Source organism: Oryx dammah, unplaced genomic scaffold, assembly GCF_014754425.2.
Source record: "Oryx dammah isolate SB20612 unplaced genomic scaffold, SCBI_Odam_1.1 HiC_scaffold_27, whole genome shotgun sequence".
Lineage (NCBI taxonomy): Eukaryota > Metazoa > Chordata > Mammalia > Artiodactyla > Bovidae > Oryx > Oryx dammah.
The window spans coordinates 15766780-15776040 of NW_024070211.1; the positions used below are offsets into that span (position 1 = coordinate 15766780).

At 50.7% G+C, this 9261-nt stretch overlaps 1 protein-coding gene across 1 annotated transcript; it reads right to left on the reverse strand.

Annotated features, from left to right (window-relative positions):
• Positions 1-6178: 6178 nt before the first annotated feature.
• LOC120854251 (intestinal-type alkaline phosphatase-like) lies at positions 6179-9054 on the reverse strand. The gene is made up of 11 exons (XM_040228108.1): positions 8988-9054; positions 8793-8909; positions 8563-8678; positions 8198-8372; positions 7947-8119; positions 7584-7718; positions 7423-7495; positions 7191-7325; positions 6917-7108; positions 6582-6698; positions 6179-6471 (listed from the first exon to the last, which is right to left on the reverse strand). Exons 1-11 carry the CDS (start codon positions 9052-9054, stop codon positions 6179-6181), a joined length of 1593 nt encoding a protein of 530 aa, XP_040084042.1.
• Positions 9055-9261: the final 207 nt, after the last annotated feature.

A 9261-nucleotide genomic window follows, 5' to 3' on the forward strand; every position in this document is an offset into this window, starting at 1 on the left:
TTCCCAATTTGGAACAGTCTGTTGTTCCATGTCTGGTTCTAACTGTTGCTTGCTGACCTGTATGTGAAAGTGAAAGTGAACTTGCTCAGTCGTGTCCGACTCTTTGCGACCCCATGGACTGTAGCCTACCAGGCTCCTCTGTCCATGAGATTCTCCAGGCAAGAATACTGGAGTGGGTTGCCATTTCCTTCTCCAGGGGATCTTCCAGACCCAGGGATCGAACCTGGGTCTCCTGCATTGGAGTCAGACACTTTAACCTCTGAGCCACCAGGGAAGCCTGTATAGAAATCTATGCTGACCTGCATAGATTTCTGTAGTAAAAAATCTGTATAGATTTCTCAGGAGGCAGGTGAGGTGGTCTGGTATTCCCATCTCTTGAAGAATTTTCCACAGTTTCTTGTGATCCACACAGTCAAAGGCTTTGGCATAGTCAATAAAACAAAAGTAGATTTTTTCTGGGACTCTCTTGCTTTGTCGATGGTCCAACAGATGTTGACAATTTGATCTCTGGTTCCTCTGCCTTTTCTAAATCCAGCTTGAACATCTGGGAGTTCATGGTTCACATACTGTTGAAGCCTGGCTTGGAGAATTTTGAGCATTACTTTGCTAGCATGTGAGATGAGTGCAATTGTGTGGTAGGTTGAGCATTCTTTGGCATTGCCTTTCTTTGGGGTTGGAATGAAAATTGACCTTTGCCAGTTCTGTGGCCACTGCTGAGTTTTCCAAATTTGCTGGCACATTGACTGCAGCACTTTCACAGAATCATCTTTTAGGATTTGAAATAGCTCAACTGGAATTCCATCACCTCCACTGGTTTTGTTTGTAGTAATGCTTCCTAAGGCCCACTTGACTTCATATTCCAAGATGCCTGGCTCTAGGTGAGTGATCACACCATCGTGATTATCTGGGTCATGGAGATCTTTTTTGTATAGTTCTTCTGTGTATTCTTGGCACCTCTTTTAATATCTTCTGCTTCTGTTAGGTCCATACCATTTCTGTCCTTTATTGTGCCCATCTTTGCATGAAATGCTCCTTTGGTATCTCTAATTTTCTGAAGAGATCTGTAGTCTTTCTCATTCTATTTTTCCCTCTATTTCTTTGCATTGATCACTGAGGAAGGCTTTCTTATCTCTTCATGCTATTCTTTGGAACTCTGCATTCAGATGGGTATATCTTTCCTTTTCTCCTTTGCCTTTAGCTTCTCTTCTTTTCGCATCTATTTGTAAGGCCTCCTCAGACAACCATTTTGCCTTTTTGCATTTCTTTTTCTTGGGGATGGTCTTGATCCCTTCCTCCTGTACAATGTCACAAACCTCTATCCATTGTTCTTTAGGCACTCTCTCTATCAGATCTAATCCCATGAATTATTTCTCACTTCCACTGTATTATCATAAGGGATTTGATTTAGGTCATACCTGAATTGTTTAGTGGTTTCCTCCACTTTCTTCAATTTAAGTCTGAATTCTGCAATAAAGAATTCATGATCTGAGCTACTGTCAGCTCCCAGTCTTGTTTTTTACTGACTGCATAGAGCTTCTCCATCTTTGGTTGCAAAGAATATAATTAATCTGATTTTGGTATTGACCATCTGGTGATGTCCATGTGTAGAGTCTTCTCTTGTGTTGTTGGAAGAGGGTGTTTGGTATGACCAGTGCATTATCTTGGCAAAACTCTATTAGCCTTTGCCCTGCTTCATTCTGTACTCCAAGGCCAAATTTGCCTGTTACTCCAGGTATTTCTTGACTTCCTACTTTTGCATTCATCAAGATTACAAGGAGAAATATCAATAACTTCATATGTGCAGATGATAGTACTCTAATGGGAGAAAGTGAAGCAAGAACTAAAGAGCCTCTTGATGAAAGTGAAAGAGGAGAGTGAAAAAGTTGGTTTAAAACTCAACATTCAGAAACTAAGACCATGGCATCTGGTTCCATCACTTCATAGCAAATAGATGGGAAAAAAATGGAAACAGTGACAGATTTTCTTTTCCTGAGCTCCAAAATCACTGCAGATGGTGATTGCAGCCATGAAATTAAAATATGCTTGCTCCTTGGAAGAAAAGCTATGACAAACCTAGACAGCCTCTTAAAAAGCAGAGACATCACTTTGCCGACAAAGATCCATCTAGTCAAAGCTTTGGTTTTTCCAGTGGTCATGTACACATGTGAGAGTTGGACCATAAAGAAGGTTGAGTACCAAAGAATTGGTGCTTTTGAACTATGGTGCTGAAGAAAACTCTTGAGAGTCCCTTGGACTGCAAGGAGATCAAACCAGTCAATCCTAAAGTAAATCAGCCCTGAATATTCAGTAGAAGGACTGATGCTGAAGCTAAAGCTCCAATACTTTGGCCACTTATGTGAACAGCCAACTCATTGGAAAAAACCCTGATGCAGGAAAGATTGAGAGCAGGAGGAAAAGGGGGCGATAGAGGATGAGTTGGTTGGATGGCATCATTGACTCAATGGACATGTGTCTGAGCAAACTCCAGGATATAGTGAGGGACAGGAAGCCTAGTGTGCTGCAGTCCATTGGGTCACAAAGAGTCAGACATGACTGAGTGACTGAACAACAACAACTGCAAGAAACCCTCCTGGTTAGCAACTAAGCTTTCAGAACATGAAGACAGCCCCCCATTGTTTTTTCCCAGTGAAGTTTAAAGTGATACATAGTTCCATCTAGTACTTTATGACATTTCCCTAAGCAATGATAAATATTTGGAAGGCTCTTTTAAAGTTTCTTCCATAATACCATAAGACATAAAACACCTACCACCAGGCAGACATTTATTCTTTCTGCTGCAGTAAAAATGGCAGAAACAATGAACAGAAAATGATCTGTCACAAAACCAAAAGGCATTTCTTCATCCACAAATGTCTTTGGAAGATGTAGAGAAAACATTGCTGTAGATTGAAGCAAAAGTCTTAGAGCAGATTATTCAGTGTGGGAGGTTTGCTACATAGTCAGTTGGCTGAAAGTAGAGATGTTTCTACACATCTCAGTGTGAGGTATTTGCTGGATGAAATACATAATAATGTATATTTAAATGATAAAATACACTATTTTTTCGTGAGTGAACCACTAGAGGAAAGATCTAGCAGGGAAAATAGGTTTCTAACATTTAATTTCTTATTTATTTAGTGAAAGCAATGTCATGTGGGGAGAACACTGTCAGTGCACCCCTGATGGAATAGCTACTTCACAGGAGGTGATGTTAAAGGATTCTGGATGATAAGAGATGCAGAGGCAGCAGAACCTGCCCAGCTCACTCACTGGTCCATTCACAGTCAACCATTGCAGGGAGGATCCAGAAACCTTGAGGATACATAAAAAGCTGTAGGAGCCGTAAGTGTTGTTAACTTTCTAAAACCAAGATTGTCCGAGTAAAGGAGAAGCTTTATGATAGATACTTGGTAGTGAGATTGGGGGTGGCCATGAGAATGTTCCAGATCAGCCCCACAATTTGAGCCATGCTATTGGCAAGGTATTGAAGGGACCTGGCATGAGTCCTCCTGCCCTCTTTCTTCCTGACTCCCTTTCTTTCTTAAAGACCCATGTGCTGAGATTTCTTGAGGTGACAAGTGCTGTCCATCTTGAGCACCCAATAAAATAAAAATCTTGGAATAAAGTAAGCACACTTCCCCTGCATCTGCCCCTTCAAGGTCAAGACATTAAAACTGATGCTGGAGAATCTGTCCTTGATCTTGTGGCCAGCACTGTGTTTGGCTGATAAAATCCCTCATGCCTACACAATTTAGAAAAAACTTGGAAACAGAAACTTTTTAACTTTTAGGTATAATTTATATACCACAAAATTCACCCTTTTCAAGTGTAAAATTCAGTGATTTTCAGGATAATCAAAGTTGAGCAAAGATCACCATGTATTCCAGAATAATCTGTTTATAAAACTCATGGTTTGAAAATGCAGAGTTCCCTTGGGTTTTGAACCCGGGGGATTTACCTGTAGCTCAGACGGTAAAGAATCTGCCAGCAATGCAGGAGATTTGGATTCAATGCCTGGGTCAGGAAGATCCTCTGGAGAAGGAAATGGCAACCCACTCCAGTATTCTTGCCCTGGAGAATCTCATGGACAGAGGAGCCTGGCGGGGCTACAGTCCATGGGGTTGTAAAGAGTCGGACATAAATGAGCGACTAACACACTATGAAACATAAACAAGCAACCCCTTCCCTTTGGTTTGTTGGACCAGCTAACTGACAACAGGGAAGGCAGAACCAGACAAGCTGCCTTGTCTCAAAATGCCTTTGCACAATTGGTGGGTGGTGCTTGGGAGATTGGGACTTTACTGGGTGGTCACCAGTAAAGCAGCTAGTGGGAGCCTGGTGTATAGTGCTGGGAGCTCAGCTCACCCTCTGTGGTGACCTCAGTGGGCGGGATGGGGATGGGGGTGGGAGGGCGATCCAAGAGGGAAGGGATATATGTACTCATAAGGGCTTCCCAGGTGGCTCAGATGGTGAAGAATCTGCCTGCAATGCAGGAGACTAGAGTTCGATCCCTGGGTCGGAAAGATCCCCTGGAGAAGGGAACGGCTACCCACCATGGTTATTCTTGCCTGGAGAATTTGACGGACAGAGGAGACTGGCAGGCTATAGCCCATGGGGTCGCAAAGAGTCAGACACGACTGAGCTAGTAACACTTTTATAGCTGATTCACTTTGTTGTACAGCAGAAACTAACACAACATTGTAAAGCAACTGTACCACAATTTAAAAAAATGAGCCCGTCGATATAGTAAATCTAGCTGCTGATGCCCTTGTTCTATTCAGCTCCATAGATCTGTGACAGCTAATAAAACCCAGAGCTAAATAAACTGCACTGAGAGCCTGGCCTTCAAATTGATGTTTATAGTTTTAAATCAAAATTTTAGTAAATAAGGAAGCATACTCAATCACGTTAACATTTCAAATGAGAGCAAAATACCATTTGACACCTTTGTAAAAGTACAAAGAAATCTGTAATTTTGTAAAATTTATCGAAAAAAAGGGCTCTGTTCACTTGTATAAAATTCTTTGAAATGTTCCTTTAGGGGTTATTACATACTCAGTGTAATTACATAGGAGCAGGCGCTCTGGAATGTTTTCAGAGAGAGGTCAGAAATGCGGGTTTCCCAGCTCCTACCTCTGCCCCACCCCAACAGCAAGTAAACAGGATAGAGTCTTCTCTCCTCAGTAGCCAGCAGGATATTTTCTAGAGTCTTCCGGTTCTGTTCTGTCCCTGCTCACAGCCTTCCACTCCCCTCCCACATTCTGGATGAAATACCAGCTCCTCCCCCATCCTCCCATTCCCTCAGCTTTGACCTTCTTCACCCTCCCGGCTCCCCCCAACTCGGTCCGATGCTGCCGACGCCCCATCGGGGCTCCTGCACCGATGTCTCTATGCGATGCTCCCGCCCTCACCGCCTTTGGTCTTTGCTCAATGTCAGCCCTTCATCAGCCCCTCCCTGATGTGACCCTGACCCCCCTCACACAGACACACACTCTGTGCCCCCACCTAAGGGCTTCTCTTCCCACATGTATCCCCTCTGTATCACACTTACAACAGTTTATTTGGGGGCCGCTTCCTCCCTCCCAGGAGGGCGGGGCCTGTGTCCCCACCCCCAGCTCCAGCTCCCGCAGTGCTCCTGGGATTCCCCACTTGGAAGCTGGGGGACCTGGGACAAGTCTCTTCTCTGTGTCGCCGTTTCCTCTCTGTAATGGTACCGCTGGGTTCCTAGGAGGGACCGCTGAGGACTCTGTGTCGAGGGGCCCCCCGGTGCTCCTGGCCCCAGACTCCCCAGATGCCTCCTTGGCCGGCGAGGTGCCCACAGGGTGGGTTCCAGGAGGACCGCAAGCCACAGCTCCCCGGGAGCCACGCCTCCCGGAAGTCAGGCAACCAGAAGCCACGCCTCCCGGAAGCCCCCAGTGGGGGTCTGGTAGGTCCTGATACCCTGTGGGGGATACCTCAGGACACCCTGTTGGGTGGGGAGAAGAGACTGGGTGGTCTGAGCCCCTGCCTTTCCTGGGGTCTGGGGTGGCTCCAACAAAGTCTGGGGACACCAAGGCCGGGGGCACTGAGGACTGTGCCTCTCACAGGAAAGTCAGGGCCTCAGCCTCCGGGGTGGTTCGAGTCCATTGAAGCTTCTGGGCAGGGGAGCAGGAGTTCCCTAGGCCCGGGCTGGTGGGGGTCAGTGCAGGGCAGGGGCCAGCAGAAGCAGCAGGGCCCCGGCCAGCAGTGCCAGGGAAGGTGGGCAGGTGGCCTGGCATACGGTATTGGTGGGGTGAGCGGGGGCCGGCAGATTGCAGTCGGTGTAGGGCTCCACGCAGCCCGCAAAGGCCATGACGTGCGCCACGAAGGTCTCCTCCTGCACGCCGTGCACCAGGTGCGCCTGCGGGCCGTGTGCGAACACCACCACGTCCTCGCCCCCGTGGGTCTCGCTAGCCAGGGGCACGGCTGCCTGCTGCTGGTATAAGGGGTCCCCTGGCAGAGAATGCGAGTTCAGAGCCTACAGGGAGGCGGCCTCCCCCTCCTCTGATTTCCTAGCCAGGATCCTCCCATCCCTCTTCCCCTGCACCCCAGGGCCCACTCACTGGTCTTGGTTTCATCCACATCAGGTCGTAAGTCCTTGTTCATCCGGTACCCAGGGCCATTGCTATAGAGGAGGGAGGTATAGGACTTGCCATCTCTGGCTTTGCCATCGGCCAACCCTGCAAGGAGGAGGGGACCCGGTGATCACACTGACCCAATCCTTTTGGGTGCCTTCTGTGTGCCGAGCCCAGGCACGTCCGTTCACTGGCTTAGTCCTCACCAGAGTGATGCAGGGCAGTTGCTATTATTACTCCACTTTGCAGAGGAGGGAACTGGCTCAGAGCACTTTGAGCCACGTAACTTAGGGACAAGGACCTGCCACTCTGCCTGGGCTTACCGAAAATGGAGGTCCCACGAAGGGGGTAGCCACCAAAAGTGAAGACATGAGAGTGGTCTGCAGTGACAAGGATCAGCGTGTCCAGTTCGCTAGTGAGCTCATTAGCCTTGGCGATGGCATTGTCAAACATGACCGCCTCGGTCAGCGCCCTATATGCTCTGCCTTCATGGTGACCATGGTCAATGCGGCCTCCTGCAGGTAAGTCACATATAAGATGCCAAACCCGCCCTGATGGCCCTCATCACTCCTCTGTTCCCAAGGGGCTGCCACTCACCCTCCACAAAGAGGTAGAAGCCCCGGGGGTTCCTGCTCAGCACTCGCAGGGCCGCCTCCGTCATCTCCTCCAGGGATGGGTCATTGGTGTGGTCTCGCTGGGTCTCATAGGCCATGTCAACCGGCTCAAAGAGGCCTGTGGGAAAGGGGACCAGTGGAGACCTGCAAGCTGGGGACAGGGGGCCCGTGGCACCCATCCCGGGGAGGACAGTGGTTGTGGGTGGAGTCGTTACCCATGAGGTGTGTTACACTGGAGTCATTGGCTGCCTGAAGGAGCGCCGTGCGGTTCCACACATACTGGGCTCCCTGGGAGGGCAGAACCAGGCCTCAGTCCATAGCCTTACACCCCAGGCCCGGCCCCGTTGTACCCCCTGCACCCATGAGCCCCCATCACCTGGTGCTTGGCCTGCCACTCCTGCACCAGGTTCCGCTTGTCCTTCCGGACTCCGGTCTGATTGGCATCATGTGGATATTCAGGGTCTGGGGTCCCCTCAGGAAACATGTACTTTCGGCCTCCACCCAGGATCACCTGGAGCCAGAGATTAGAGCAGGTGGGTTAGGGGCCTGGCTGGCCCTTTAGTCCTCTCACACAGCCCCTACCTCCCCCACCAGGTCTGTGGGATGGTCTGTCCGCACCTCCTCCCCCTCCACACACGGAGACCCTGTCAGTCCCCAGGGCTGTGAGTTTCCTGGATCTGTGACAGGTGTCTGTCCCACCCCCTCTGCCCAGCCCTGCCCCGAGCTCATCGTGTCGCACGTCAATGTCCATGTTGTAGACCAGCTGAGTGGCGATGTCCTGGCAGCCATACGTCTGGGCATCGGCAGGCAGGTCGGCGTCTGAGTACCAGTTTCGGTTCACCGTGTGCGCATAGGCCCCGGCTGGGGAGGCGTGCTGCACCCTGGTGGTGGTCACCACTCCCACTGACTTCCCTGAGGGTGGCAAAGGTCACGGTGGGCCACCAAGGTCTCTGAACCCGTCCCTGCCCGGAAGCTGACGCCCAAGCCCACCTGCTTTCTTGGCCCGGTTCATCACAGACGTGACCTTGTTCCCATATGTCGTGTTGCACTGGTTGTAGCGGGCGGCTGCACTTACACCAATGGTTCTGTAGTTGCCCTTGACCCCACACAGGTAGGCGGTGGCCGTGCCTGCGCTGTCTGGCACTTGTCTGTCCACGTTGTATGTCTGGGGGCAGAAATGCCTTCACCTCTGCTGGGGTAGACACCCAGCTCCTGACCAGGCCCTGGGCCCATGCTCATAGCCCTCAGCCCCTATCTCAGCCCCCAACCCTCCTAGGGCTTTCCCTCTTACCCTGCTCTCTAGGTCCACACCCACCCCTCTGGTGTAGACCACCCTGAGGCCTCTTGGCCCTTACCTTGGACAGAGCCAGGTATGGGAACTGGTCCATGGCCAGGGGTGTCTCAGATCCTGGCTTGCCAGCCATCTGCCCCTTTAGGATCCGAGCGGCTGTCACCGTGGAAACCCCCATCCCTGAAGGTACACACTGTGTTAGGTCTGAGTCCCTGGGGCCAGCCTGGGTCACCTGGCAGCCCAGGGCTCCAGGGTTGTGGGGGCACAGGGGGTGGACTGGCCTAGCGCACTCACCATCACCCAAGAAGAGGATGACATTCTTGGCGGCTGTCTGGATGGGCTGCAGCTTCTTAGCCACATCGAGGGCCTGGGCGGCCTGGCGGTTCCAGAAGGTGGGGTCTTCCTCCTCGACTGCCCAAGGGGAGAGTGGAGGTCAAGTCAGCCTGGGGCCAACCCCTGTGAGTAGGGCTCCAGGAGCCGCCTGGTTACCTGGGACTAGGCTGAGGGAGAGCTGTAGCTGCAGGCCCAGCAGCAGCAGCACGCAGGCCCCCTGCATGGCTGTGTGTGATGGCAGAGGGTCAGGATGGGACCTGGGGAGGTTGGGTCTCGGGCAAGGCTGGGGCACCACTGGGTGCCAGGCTTAAATTCCTGCTGTAAAGTCTCTATGTCCCTCCCAGTGCCTGAGGGGGCCACACCCTGCCCCTCACCTGACTTTAGGCCCTGTCAACATCAGAATTGGTGGGTGTGGCCAAGCGTCTGAGTC